The sequence below is a fragment of the Mandrillus leucophaeus genome, unplaced genomic scaffold, assembly GCF_000951045.1.
Source record: "Mandrillus leucophaeus isolate KB7577 unplaced genomic scaffold, Mleu.le_1.0 Scaffold145, whole genome shotgun sequence".
NCBI classification, from domain to species: domain Eukaryota; kingdom Metazoa; phylum Chordata; class Mammalia; order Primates; family Cercopithecidae; genus Mandrillus; species Mandrillus leucophaeus.
Window position 1 is genome coordinate 1,264,874 of NW_012101421.1, and position 14,804 is coordinate 1,279,677.

Consider the following 14,804-nt stretch of genomic DNA (forward strand, 5'->3'; position numbering starts at 1 on the left):
CCTTGGCCTCCCAAGGTGCTATGATTACAGGCGTGAGCCACCACGCTTGGCCGAAAAATTATTATTTGAAATTTTTTCCAGTAATCTATCTGGTTGTGACTCTTAAATTTATTGTACAGGTCATTCACTTGTCTCTATTCTGCTGACATATTTTTTAGCTCTGGAAATTCCCCTCACTCTCACTTTCTCCTTTTGTTTCTTTAAACATAATTTTCTCTGTCTTCTGTGGCTGTTGGGCCACTGGATTAGGGCTCTAATGTGTTAACTGTCTCTGGTTAAATTCACTTTCCTTTTTTTCTTTTTTTTTTTTTGGAGATGGAGTCTCGCACTGTCACCCAGACTGGAGTGCAGTGGCGTGATCTCGGCTCACTGCAACCTCTGCCTTCTGGGTTTAAGCAATTCTCCTGCCTCAGCCTCCCGAGTAGCTGGGACTACAGGTGCACGCCGCCATGCCTGGCTAATTTTTTTTGTATTTTTGTATTTTAGTAGAGACAGGGTTTCACCATGTTGGCCAGGCTGGTCTCAAACTCCTGAGCTCAAGCAATCCGCCCTCCTCAGCCTCCCAAAGTGCTGGGATTACAGGTGTGATCCACTGCACCTGGCCCACTTTCTTTTTTTTCTAGTAATTCATTCTTTTTTAAATTTTAGGTTTTTTTTTAAGGCCAGTTAGAAGATAATCTTAATTTAGTTTTTTGTTTGTTTTTTGTTTTGTTTTGTTTTTGAGACAGTCTCACCCTGTCACCCAGGCTGGAGTGCAATGGTGTGATCTCAGCTTACTGCAACCTCTGCCTCCCAGATTCAAATGATTCTCCTGTCTCAGCCTCCCAAGCAGCTGGCTTACAGGCGCGCGCCACCACGCCTGGCTAATTTTTTGTATCATTAGTCAAGACGGGGTTTCACCATGTTGACCAGGCTAGTCTCAAACTCCTGACCTTGTGATCCACTCGCCTCGGCCTCCCAAAGTGCTGGGATTACAGGCGTGAGCCACTGCTCCCGGTCTTATTTAGTTATTTTTATAACAGTTTTAATATAACTCCCCTTGTGTAAGGGGTACTCCTTTTCTTTTTTTTGAGACACAGTCCCGCTCTGTTGCCCAGAGTGGAGGGCAGTGGTGTGATCTCGGTTCACTGCAGCCTCCGCCTCCCAGGTACAAGTGAATCTCCTGCCTCAGCCTCCTGAGTAGCTGGGATTACAGGCACCCTCCACCACACCTGGCTGATTTTTGTATTTTTAGTGTAGATAGAGTTTTGCCATGTTGGCCAAGCTGGTCTTGAACTCCTGACTTCAGGTGATCCACCCGCCTCGGCTCCCCAAAGTGCTGGGATTACAGGCATTAGCCACCATGCCTGGCCAAATATTTTTTATTTAAGTATAAAATGCATACAGAAACGTGTCCCTATCACAAATGTCCATCTCAGTGAATTTTCCCAAATTGAGTACACCCATATCAAGCAACCATTCAGCACCTATGTCAAGCAACAGAACATTAGCATCCCAGAAATTCCCTTAATGTTCCCTTCACCAAGGGAACATATCCCACCTCCTTCAGGATACCATTATTCTGACCTTTAAATAGTTGAACTGCTTTTTGTAGATTCTAAAAATAGAATCATGCAGTTTGTACTCTTTTATATCTGGCTTAACTCAACATTTTATCATTATGTTCATGTTGTTGCTTATAGCTGTAACATTTTCGTTCTCAATACATCATATTGTAGTTTTCATTTTGTGAATATACCATAATTAGTTATGCATTCTTCTGTTGGCAGACCTATGTATAGTTTTCAGTTTGGGGCTATTATAAATAGTGTGGCTAAGAACTTTCTAGCAAATTTTTTCTGATTATATATGTAATTTTTGTTTTCAAATAAATGCAGGGTCTCACTTTTGCTCAGGCAGGAGTGTAATGGAGTGATCATAGCTCACTGCAGCCTTGACCCCCTGGGCTCAAGCAATCCTTCTTTCTTAGTCTCTCAAGTAGGTAGGACTACAGGCATGCACCACCATGCCCAGCTAATTTTTTATTTTTATTTTTAAGTTTTTTATAGGAGCAGAATCTCATTATGTTGTCCAGTCTGGCCTCAAACTCCTGGCCTCCAGTAATCCTCCCGCCTTGGCCTCCCAAAGTGCTGGGATTATAGGCATAAGCCACTGCCCATGGTTTTATGTATATAGGTTTGATGGGTATATATTTCAGAGTGGAATTTATGGACTCTAATGGATATTGCCACCCAGTTTTCCAAATGGTTGTATAAATTTGTACTCCCATAGCATCCAATGTGAGTTTAGGTTGGTTCATATCCTCCCTAACACTTGGTATTTCCTACCTTTTTCATTTTTGTCTTTTTCTTTTCTTTTTTTTTTGGAACAAGGTCTCACTCTGTCACTCAGGCTGTAGTGCAGTGGCACAATCTTGGCTCACTGCAACCTCCGCCTCCCAGGCTCAAGTGATCCTCTTACCTCAGCCTCCCGAGTAGCTGGGACTACAGGCATGCGCCACCATGCCAGGCTAGTAGAGATGGGGTTTCGCCATGTTGCTCAGGCTGGTCTTGTGAGATTAAGCCATTTGCTGCGCTAGCCTCTCAAAGTGCAGGATTACAGGTGTGAGCCACTGTGCCTGGCCATTGTTTTATTATTACTATTTTTTTAGAGAGAGGGTCATGCTGTGTTACCCAGGTGGGCCTTGAACTCATTGGCTCAAGAAACCCTCCCACCTCAGCCTCCCAAGTGGCTAAGACTACAGGTACATGCTGCTGTGCCCAGATTTGGTTACTTTTACTATATTTAAAACTAGTTTTGCTGGGCACCATGGCTCACGCCTGTAATCCCAACACTTTGGGAGGCCGAGACAACTGGATCACTTGAACTCAGGAGTTCAAGACTAACCTGGGCAACTGGCGAAATCCCATCTCTACAAAAAGTACAAAAATTAGCCATCGCAGTGGTGTGTGCCTGTAGTCCCACCTACTGGGGAGGCTGAGGCAGGAAAATTACTTGAGCCCTGGAGGCCGAGGTTGCAGTGAACCGAGATTGCATCAGTGCACTCCAGCCTGGGCGACAGAGCAAAGCTCTGTCTCAAAAAAATAAAGATAAATAAATAAAATTAGTTTTTAGTTTGACAAGTGAAAACTGGCATCTTGTTTACTTTGCGTTATTTTGGTTTCTGGCAATGGTAAATATTTTTAATTGTTATTGTGTTTTGAGGGACAGTATTGCTCTGTCACCCAGGCTGGAATGCAGTGGCACTTTCATAGCTCACTACAGCTTCAACCTTCTGTGCTCAAGTGATCCTTCGCCTCAGCCTCCTGAGTAGCTGGGACTGGACGTGCATGCTATCATAACCAGCTAATTTTTTTTATTTTTGATTTTTGTAGAGACAGTGTCTTGCTATGTTGCCCAGGCTAGTCTTCAACTCCTTGCCTCAAGCCATCCTCCAGCCTTGACCTCCCAAAGCACTGGGATTATAGGCATGAGCCACTGCACCCTGCCTAATGTTTTGGTTTGTAGTATTAATTGGTAATGACTTCTAGTGCTGTTTTAATGATGTTAGCTACCATTTGTTGAGCACTTTCCTGACTATCACAAATACTGTGTTAAGCATTTTATATGTGTTATCTATTTTAATCCTCTGAACAGCCCAGTCAGTTGTAGATACTTTTAATATTTCATGACTGAGGAAACGGATTTTATAGGGGAAAACTGACTTGTTTAAAAGTGCTACATTGGCCAGGCGCGGTGGCTCAAGCCTGTAATCCCAGCACTTTGGGAGGCCAAGACGGGCGGATCACGAGGTCAGGAGACTGAGACCATCCTGGCTAACCCGGTGAAACCTCGTCTCTACTAAAAAATACAAAAAAACTAGCCAGGCAAGGTGGCGGGCACCTGTAGTCCCAGCTACTCGGGAGGCTGAGGTAGGAGAATGGCGTAAACCCGGGAGGCGGAGCTTGCAGTGAGCTGAGATCCGGCCACTGCACTCCAGCCTGGGCGACAGAGCGAGACTCCGTCTCAAAAAAAAAAAAAAAAAGGTGCTACATGATTAGGAAACTCAGATTATGTGATCTGTTACTGCACCATTTCCCCTCAACTTTTGTTATGAGGAATATTCATATATATTTATAGAAGATTGGATTAAATGTATATATATTCTAGATCCCAGATATATATGTCTGTAATTTAACTGGTTCTCTTAAAAGCAAAATGATCAAATAAGGTATTTGGTAGGGCTAGAGGAGATAAAAAGATTTTAGTTTGATTCTAATTAGAAAGTTGGTTATAAATGTTTAAAGCCGGAAGTATTCTTAAATATTTCTCAAATTACATTCCATTGCACAGTTTGGGAAATTTTCCTATTTCCTGACCAGATAACTTTGAGTAACACCTATTAACACGCAGATAACTTTGGGTAACACCTAACTTTGGGTAAAACCTATTAACTTTATTCTAGAACTTCCCAAATCATTTGTGTGCTCTTTTGTAGTAGACCTGTTTATGTCTTGTGGAACAACATGTCACAAATACATGAGTTTGAGACAAAAGCTTATGTCATTCATCCTTTTATTTTGTAAGGGGTGGAATGGAGATCCAGTGTGGGTTAATTTGTTGGCCTAAGATTACACAGCTACTAAATGGCAGAGCCAGGATCCAGTTCTTCCTTTGTACCATGTTTCCTCTAGTAATATTATTAATATGTAGCATTAATATTTATTCATCATATACTGTGTTAGGAAGTTGTAAAGAAGACTTGAGTGTAATTTTTAAAACCTTACCATCTAGTCCAGTTATCAGTCTTACTCTGATAATTACATATACAGTTCTTAAACTTCTGAGATTTATGTGCATATGAGTAGCTTAACTTATTTAATTTGAATACATATTTATAATCACTTGTTTGTATTTATAGAGATGAAAAGAGTAATTTTTTTCTGTAATTAATGTGTCATAATGTTTGGTTTAGCTTCTGTAGAAAATGTTTCCTGACTGCAATGAGGGAAAGCGGAGCACATTGTCCCCTGTGTCGTGGAAATGTGACTAGAAGAGAGAGAGCATGTCCTGAACGGGCCTTAGACCTTGAAAATATAATGCGGAAGTTTTCTGGTAGCTGCAGATGCTGTGCAAAACAGGTAGAGTAAATGTGACATATCTCTTCTTTGGAAGCCAAGTTTCTACTCTGAAATTCTTGTTTGAATTTTCTTGGTTGCTGCTTTTTTTGTTTGTTTTTTTTTGAAAAGATGAAAGACATTTAGACTGGGAATTGGATAGAAAAGGCCAAAAAAAGCTGTGGTCATAGATCTTACTAGATTATAAACTTACTGAGAAATGACACTGAAAAAAAATCACTGAATTTCATGATATTTAGCATGGCATTTTTCTAAAAGTAGTTTCTCATTGATTACTTACTTAAAGTAACTAAATTAGCAAACTGGCATTTAGCTCATTTAAACCTCATTCTGGTACAAATTCAACCCTTAAGTTTTTCTCATGGTAGCATCATTATTGCAGCTTTGCACATAGACATGTTACTAGTTTGGGCACATGGATTTATGTAGTTAAGGAACTCTCTAGCTGCTCACTTTACTTATATATTTATGTATTTAAGAAATCACAAGCTCCGGGCATGGTGGCTTACGCCTATAATCCCAGCACTTTGGGAGGCCAAGGTGGGTAGATGACCTGAGGTCAGGAGTTCGAGACCACCCTGACCAACATGGTGAAACCCTATCTCTACTAAAAATACAAAAATCAGCTGGTGTGGTGGTGCATGCCTATAATCCCAGCTACTTGGGAGGCTGAGGCAGAACTGTTTGAACCCAGGAGGTGGAGGTTGTGGTGAGCTGAGATTGTGCCATTGCACTCCACACTGGGCAACAAGAACAAAACTGTCAGAAAAAAAAAAGAAAGAAATCACAACATATTTGGTTAATTTTAAGGAACATGTAGGAAAATCAGGTGTTAACAAATAACCAGCATTAATTCTCTAATCTGGATTTTATTGTTCTAGCATTTGGAGAAGGAATAAAATAGTGAGGGGTGGTTAGGCTTTGAATATATCCATGTGTCCATAGATTTATCACCGACATTTTTTCTAATAGCTAATGAATTCAGAGCAAAACTGGTTGCTATTTCATGCATTCACACAAGTCAGATCTGCTTTTCCATCTTTTTGAAGGAAGTGTTTGACAGGGCAATGAATTGAAGCTAGAAAACACACTTGAGGGATTCTGGCTATTCCTCTCAGTGAGAAACTGAAAAATGTTCCAAGTATTCCTGGGAACTTAATTTTTTTTTCTTTTTTTGGAGACAAGGTCTCACTTTGTCACCCAGGCTGGAGTACAGTGGCACAGTCTTGGCTCACTGCAGCTTTGACTTCCCAGGCTTTAAGCAATCCTCCTGCCTCAGCCCCTCAGGTAGCTGAGATTACACCTGGCTAATTTTTGTATTTTTTTTATAAACGGGGTTTTACAATGTTGCTCAGGCTGGTCTCGAACCCCTGAACTCAAGCAGTCCACCGCCCCAGCCTCCCAAAGGGCTGGGATTACAAGTGTGAGCCACTGCACCCAGCTAGGAACTTAATTTTTTTAAAGTGCTTTCTAACTCTGCCAGGCTGCAGAAGTTAAATAAGAAGACATGCCCAATAGCATCTGGCATCCTCTTAGTGCTTTTAATTTTTTTGTCTACTACTAGTAGTATCTTTTCAAGTGTGAAGTTATTTGCTATTTTTTGCAGTGAATTTATGGACAGATGGACTCTTCTCCATCTCTTCATTTAATGAACAGAAATGTATTATCTATTTTTAACTCCTACTTAAGGATGAAATCATTTACTTAAAAAAAATACAACTCTTGTTTAAAAGGAGTATTTAGTTTTTTTTCCCTCTTTTTGACACTATCTCAAATCTTATGAGTTCTATTTTAAATTAAAAGTCACATTTTAATAATTTACAGATTAAATTCTATCGCATGAGACATCATTACAAATCTTGTAAGAAGTATCAGGATGAATATGGTGTTTCTTCTATCATTCCAAACTTTCAGATCTCTCAAGATTCAGTAGGGAACAGGTAAGCAATACTTATTCCTAAATACAGAATTTTCATAATTGAAATGGAAATTGTTTTGGGAACTATATGATAAGGTATTTGGGGTGAGGTGTGTGTGTATGTACACATGTGTTTTTAAAGTGAATTGCCAAGTATCAGAACTACAGCATTTGCCTTCAAAATCTGTTTGGCACACGTAAGATCTCATCTGGGAGATGAACTTCATGAACTTAAGCTTATGTTATTTAAAATCATTCTAAGAATTTTCATTTTTGAGTAAAAAATAAGTTGGAGATTTTTCTCTTACTGATTTTGCAACTGAAGTGATTTGAAAAACTATAGAAAAATCTTTTCAGTAATGTATTTGCAAACTACAGCCTATTTTTTCTTTGCTATCTAAGGGATAGACTTAGAGTTTGAAATTTTTATTCTAAAATGTCATGTCAAAGTGAAACTAGGTGCAATGCAGTTCTATTTGAGTCTCATTTCTTTTAAACAACTAGATTTGGATTGATTTGTATCTTATTTCAGATTTATGTACATTAAACATTTTTATGAAATGTATTTTACACAGAAAAATGGCCAAAATGCACTTGTGGTTTAAAAAAATAATGATAAACATCCAGTTACCTATTAACCCAGGTCAAGAAATAGGACATTTTTCAGAACTTTAGAATCTCTGTGTGAACTCCTGCCCCATTTGAACCGTATACTTCTAGATGCAACCACTATCCTCTTATTTGGATTATTCATTCCTTTGATTTTCTTTATGTATCATCACCCATGCATGTATCCCTATAACAATGCATTGTTAATTTTGAAAACTTCAGTAGTAAGCACACACATAACTGTGTAAGGAAAGACAATATTGCCACTATTATAGAAAGGTTCCCAGGAGGCAGTATGTTAAGCAGTCTGTAAGATTTTATTTTAGTGGCTTTTCATTTTACATATTGCTAATTTTTAGTAACTTAACCGCCCGTGAGCACTTCATGTTGATCATACTACATTGGGCGTCTTCCCTACTCAGTTGAAATTTCTGGTAAAGATCTTTAGTGATTGTCTGGTAAAGATCTGTAGTAATTTTCTGATTGCCTAGTCTGAAAAATCTTTTCAGGTTGTCATTTTACGATTTGTTAGTGTCAAGGAAATTTGGTTGAAATTTGTTGCTCTTGTAGTTTTGTTTAGTCCTTCTGGGTTTCTTCATTTCTATGTTTTTCTTATTGTTGTACTTCTACTTTATTGTAATTTCCTATCTGCTTTTTTACCCAGTAGACTGTTCTTGTGTGAGGGGATGGTGTTTGTCTTGTTGAGCATATCCCCAGCTTTCAGTAAAGTTCTTAGTGTACATGACTATAATCACTGCTTTTAATGACCAAATTTTCTTGTCAGGAGACAGGCCTTCCTCCCCCTTACTTCTTAGATCCACTTGGTCATAGACACTTGATTCCTAGTAGCAATATTCCTCATCTATACTTTTATCTTGTCACTTCCCTAGCTCAGGCCCTCATCATCTCTCACTCGAACTATGATAATAGCCTTTTAGTTGGTAGTTATCCTCTAATCTGTGTTGCATTCTGTCGCCAAAGTAATATTAATGAAGTATAAAAGACAAAATTCCGGCTGGGCGCGGTGGCTCACACCTGTAATCCCAGCACTTTGGGAGGCCACGGTGGGCAGATCACTTGAGGTCAGGTGTTCAAGACCAGCCTGGACAATATAGTGAAACCTTGTTTCTACTAAAAATACAAAAATTAGCCAGGCATGGTGGCACATGCCTATATTCCCAGCTACTTGGGAGGCTGAGGCAGGAGAATCACTTGAACCTAGGAAACCTAGCCTGGGCGACAGAGTCAGACTCCGTCTAAAACACACACACACACACACACACACGACAAAATTCCTTATTCCAAAGCCTTTCTGATCTGGCCCTTTCCTCTCTTTTTATAGCCTCTTTCTTGGTTATCCATCATTGCATCACATGCCTTAGCCATGTTGAATTATTTGTTCCGTATCTTTGCCATTCTTGAAAAACAATATGACTGTGGTTAAAAATGTAGGCTTGGACCCAGAGTGCTGGGTTCAAATTTCAGATGTCACTTACTAATTGTATTACATTGGCAAGAAACTGCCACAGTTGTCTCATCTGTTTAAGGAAAAGTATGAGAGGCGATGATGATATTAGGACCTCATTGGGTTGAAGTTAATAAATGAGTTAATACAGGTAAAGAAACTTGAATGGTACTTTGCTTGAAAAATGTTATTTCTTCCTCATCATCATCATTATCACTCCCTCACCTCCACACTTTTACCAGTAATATCCCAACCTGCATTTTGCCAGCTGGTCGACTTTTTTCTTCTCCTTGAAGACTTAGACCAAGTATTAGCTGCTCAGTAAAATTCTTCCTGAACTCTAGAATTTCTTCTTCTTGGTAGAACTGTTGTATTTATTTATTTATTTCAGCCTGTCTCCTCACCTAGAATGAGCTTTTTAGTCTTACTTATTTCTATATCCTATGCAGAGTTCTGATTGCAATGGAATAACTGAGTTTGCATATGGATTTTTAGTCAGTAAGAAAATTGGCAAAGGAAGGAAAAGTGTTTTTTTTTTTTAATTTTTAAATTTATTTTGTTTGTTCTGTTTTGTTTTTAGACAGGGTCTTGCTCTGTCATCCAGGCTGGAATGCAATGGCGTGAACATGGCTCACTATAGCCTCAACCTCCTGAGCTCAAACAATCATTCTGCCTCAGTCTCCCATGTAGCTAGGACCACAGGCGCATGCCACCACGTCCATCTAATTTTTGATTTTTTGGGGGGCGGGGGGGTTTTTGGTGTTAAACAAATTGAGCTGGGGTTCTCAATTTGTTGCCCACGCTGGTCTCGAACTCCTGACCTCAGGCGATCCACCTGCCTTGGCTTCTCAAAGTGCTGGGATTACAGGTGTGAGCCACCATGCCCAGCCAGAAATGTTTATTTTTTTTTATTTTTAATTTATTTATTTGTAGACAGAGTTTTGCCCTTGTTGCCCAGGCTGGAGTGCAATGACGCGATCTCAGCTCACTGCAACATCCACCTCCCAGGTTCAAGTGATTCTCCTGCCTAAGCCTCCCAAGTAGCTGGGATTACAGGTGCCCACGACCACTCCCAACTAATTAATTTTTGCATTTTTTGTAGAGATAGGGTTTCACCATGTTGGCCAGGCTGGTCTCAAACTCCTGACCTCAGGTGATTGATCTACCTGCCTTGGCCTCCCAAAGTGTTGGGATTACAGGCATGAACCACCGTGCCCAGCCAGAAATTTTTTGTTTGTTTGTTTTAATGGTAGGAAAAATAAGATATGATCCATGGTATACTCATGGTCTGAGCAGGAAAACAGTGGGCTCTAATTATGCAGTTTGAGGAGAATTTAGTAAAGGGACTATTTTCAAAGAATAGTATATTAGGTACACTATATAAGTAGGGTATAGGAAGCCACAAGGAATAGTGGTGTGCTCTGGGTCTGCTGAAAGCAGGAGAGAGGAGGAAATAGATACCAGAACCTGAAGAAGACAGCTGAATAGAGCATGGCTATGGAAATTCTTAAAGTGGCATTATCTGAGTAGAAAAAAAATTGCAAAATAAATTCATAGATCATTTCACGAATTCATACTGTTTATTATACCTTCTGAAGTGCTGGACACACTCCACATGTTATTGAATATACAGGAATCGGTAAAACAGACATTATTTTTTCCATATATCTAACTGTAAGCTATAACTTCCAGTTGAGCCATCTAAAATAATCTATGCCACTTTCATTCATATCATTCAGAGTAGTACTGTTTACTATAAATTAGTAAATATTGGAGGATGTTTTAGTAAAATTCTTGCATTGGTGTGGGGTAGTTTCCCATAATAATTAGATAGCAGTGCTAATTTTACTAAGGCCATTCCTATTTTATAACAAAATTCTGCTTCTAACATAAGGTTATATATTTTTGTTTTCTTTAACCACAGGAAGTGGGGAGGAGGAGGGAAGATGAATGTAATCATTAAGATACAGAAGACATTTCAGTTTTATCTTCCTTGGAAATCATTTGGTCTGTTTTCAGACTGTTCCTACTAATCTTGACTCTTTGTAAACATTAATAACTGGGTATCAGTAGGCTCATACAGTTTATTTCAAATACAGCTCTTCACAAAAACTAAAAAAGGAAAATTCCCAGCAGTCTTTTATTTTTCCTAATAAATTTCTCTCCAGATTGTTTAATATTTTAAGTGGCTAAATAACTATGAAGAAATCTGGCATAGTATTAAAATGTTCTTTTTCTTGTTCATAGGTATTCTTCATATATTCTGGATAATAATCTTTTGTTATGGCTGGGTGCAGTGGCTTACGCCTGTAATCCCAGCTTTGGGAGGCTGAGGTGGGCAGATCACCTGAGGTCAGGAGTTCAAGACCAGCCTGGCCAACATGGTGAAACCTTGTCTCTACTAAAAATAAAAAAATTAGCCAGGCGTGGTGACACACAACTGTAGTCCCAACTACTCAGGAAGCTGAGGCAGGAGAATTGCTTAAACCCGGGAGGCAGAGGTTGCAGTGATCCGAGATCTGGCCACTGCATTCCAGTCTGGGAGATAGGGCAAGACTCTTTCTCAAAAAATAATGATAATGCTGGCGCGGTGGTTCCCGCCTGTGATCCCAGCACTTTGGGAGGCCGAGGTGGGCAGATCACTAGGTCAGAAGTTTGAGACCAGCCTGGCCAACATGGTGAAACCTTGTCTCTACTAAAAATACAAAAATTAGCTGGGCGTCGTGATGCGCACCTGTAATCCCAGCTACTCAGGAGGCTGAGGCAGGAGAATTGCTTGAACCTGGGAGGCCAAGGTTGCAGTGAGCTGGGATCGTGTCAGTACACTCCAGCCTGGGCAACAGAGCGAGACTCTGTCTCAAAAAAAGAAAAAAAAAATCCTTTGTTACATGCATTGCAGATATCTTTGTTTAGTCTTTGGCTGGTTTTGTATGGTGTCTTTTGACATAGAAAAGTATTTACATGTATTTACATGTATTACACTCCCAAAGTGCTGGGATTACAGCACTTGTATTTATATGTATATGTATATTCTTTAATTTTCTTTTTATATCATGCTTGAGAAATTTTTTCTACATCAAGGTTATAAAAGATATTTTCTTCTTAAACTTTAAAAGCTGAGCTTTTCACATTTATTTGAGATGTATAATGTGAGGTAGGAAAAATTTTCCCTATGTGATAAACCATTTGTTTTGGTACCATTCATTGAGGAGCCGGTTCTTTGTCTACTGATTTATAATGCCACTTCTGTTCTACACATCTCTGCATTCTGGTGTTTTTTCCGGGGGTAGGGAGGTGGCAGTAGGAGGTGATCCATTTTTCATTCATCTAGAAATATGACCTCTCTTATTTTATTATTTATTTTATTGAAGCAGGGTCTCACTGTGTTGCCCAGACCGATCTCAAACTCTGGGGATCAAACAGTCCTCCTGCCGTAGCCTCCCAGAGTGTTGAGATCACAGGCATGAGCCACTGTGGTGCCTGGCCTCTTTCTCATTTTATTTTATTTATTATTTTTATTTTTTTGAGACAGAGTCTCACTCTCTCTGTCAGACTGGAGTGCAGTGGCGCTATCTCAGCTCACTACAACCTCCGCCGCTGGGTTCAAGTGATTCTTCTGCCTCAGACTCCCGAGTAACGGGGACTACAGGCATGCACTACCACGCCTGGCTAATTTTTGTATTTTTGGTACAGACAGAGTTTCGCCATGTTGGCCAAGCTGGTCTTGGCCTCCTGGCCTCAGGTGATCCACCTGCCTTAGCCTCCCAAAGTGCTGGGATTACAGGAGTGAGCCACTGCGTCCAGCCTCTTTCTCATTTTAAAAAAATGCATTAACAGTTCATTTAGAACATGAGTAAATGTTTTATATCTTTTTCTAGTAAAATCTTATAGTTTTTGTTGCTATAAAAATGAGCCCTTTTTTCCCTGTTTGATAATCTAATTAGTTATTACTAGAAAGTAGAAATATCAATTGATTTTTATGTTAATCTTGTTTTCAGCAACTTTGATGATTTATTAGTTGTAATAGTTCTAATCTGGTAGTTCTTAAAATCTATCTGTTGATTCTTCTACATTTATTATATAGAAAATCATATTTTCCTACAGTTTTGTCTGCTCCTTTTAAACCTACTGTTCTAGATAATACTTGATTTATTGCATTGAGTAGGTTTTCTATTCAGTGTTAAATAGCAGGCACCTTTTTCTTGTTCCTGATTTTAGTGGGAATACACCTATAATTTTACAAATAAGTATAATATTTACTATAGTTTTTTAGCATAGATCTTTTAGTTTTACAGTTTATCTGCTCCATGTCAGCATTACCCTGAATTTAAGATTTCCCCATTAAATAGTTTTACTCAAATCAGAATCATATATGAAATTAAAAACATATATACATCTGGCTAGAGTTCCAGATATTCTGATATCTGGAGTCTAGGCATTTATATTTTTAAAAAGCATTGTGCTTACTCTTTAACATTGGATAGATATCCTATTAAATGCAGTAAACCAAGTGAGATATAGAACATTAAATTTAAAAGCAACAGACATAACTATGGGAAAATAAATTTTTGTTTTTGTTTTATTATGGAGTTGAATTTTATTGGTGTTTCTGTATCTGATAAAATCATATAATTTAAAAAAAATAATAATTTACTGTAATTGATTTTCTATTGTTGAACCTATTCTGAGCTAAATGAGCAGGCATGATACAAGGATGAGCAGGCATGATGAATACAACAGGCCAGGCATGAAACAAGGATGACTAAGAAGAACTAGAATGATGATAATGATAGTAATGGAAAAATTGAGAGTTACAATGGTAGATAGAAAGGAGAACATGTTTAAAAAGGGTATTAACTTTGATATTAAATGCTTTAAATCAGAAGTTTTGTGATTGCATTACCCTATCAGTAAAAGAATTGAGTATGTATCCCCAGTGTTTGTTTATTTAAAGCTATGCATAGTACTGGCTGGGTGCGGTGGCTCACGCCTGTAAGCCCTGCACTTTGGGAGATCCAGGTGAGTGGATCACTTGAGGTCAGGACCAGCTGGGCCAACATGTAAAACCCTGACTCTACTAAAAATACAAAAATTAGCCAGGCATGGTGGCATGTGCCGGTAGACCCAGCTACTCGGGAGGCAGAGGCATGAGAATCACTTGAACCCAGGAGGAGGAGTTTGCAATGAGCCGAGATTGCGCTACTGCACTCCAGCCTGGGAGACAGAGCAAGACTGTCTCAAAAAAAAAAAAAAAAAAAAAGTAGATCCAAATGGAAAATGTATGCCATAGGATAAAATAAAAATTTTCAATCCTGGCTGTGTGTGGTAGCTCACGCTTATAATCTCAGCACTTTGGGAGGCCAAGGCAAGCGGATCCCCTGAGGTCGGGAGTTCGAGACCAGCCTGACCAACGTGGAGAAACTCTGTCTCTACTAAAAATACAAAACGAGCTGGGTGTGGTTGTGCATGCCGGTAATGCCAACTTCTCAGGAGGCTGAGGCAGGAGAATCACTTGAACCCGGGAGACGGAGGTTGCAGTGAGCCACGATTGTGCCACTGCATTCCAGCCCGGGCAAGAAGAGCGAAACTCCATCTCAAAAAAAAAAAAAAAAAAAAAAAAAGCCCCAAAATTTTAGGCCTATTTTCTAAATATAAAAAGGACTGTTGCTGAAATTTGCATCTTCCCCAATGATGT

The 14,804-nt window shown here is 39.2% G+C and overlaps 1 protein-coding gene across 3 annotated transcripts in view; it reads left to right on the forward strand.

Annotated features, from left to right (window-relative positions):
• RNF138 (ring finger protein 138, E3 ubiquitin protein ligase) overlaps window positions 1-14,804 on the forward strand; it is a 45,432-nt gene that overhangs the window by 13,595 nt on the left and 17,033 nt on the right. For 2 of the 3 annotated variants that reach the window (XM_011974382.1, XM_011974383.1), the window contains 2 exons: window positions 4,955-5,120; window positions 6,942-7,057. The exons of the other annotated variant lie outside the window; for it this stretch is intronic. In XM_011974382.1, coding sequence (XP_011829772.1) covers window positions 4,955-5,120; window positions 6,942-7,057 — 282 coding nt within the window. The remainder of the gene's footprint in view (window positions 1-4,954; window positions 5,121-6,941; window positions 7,058-14,804) is intronic. 3 annotated transcript variants of the gene reach the window in all.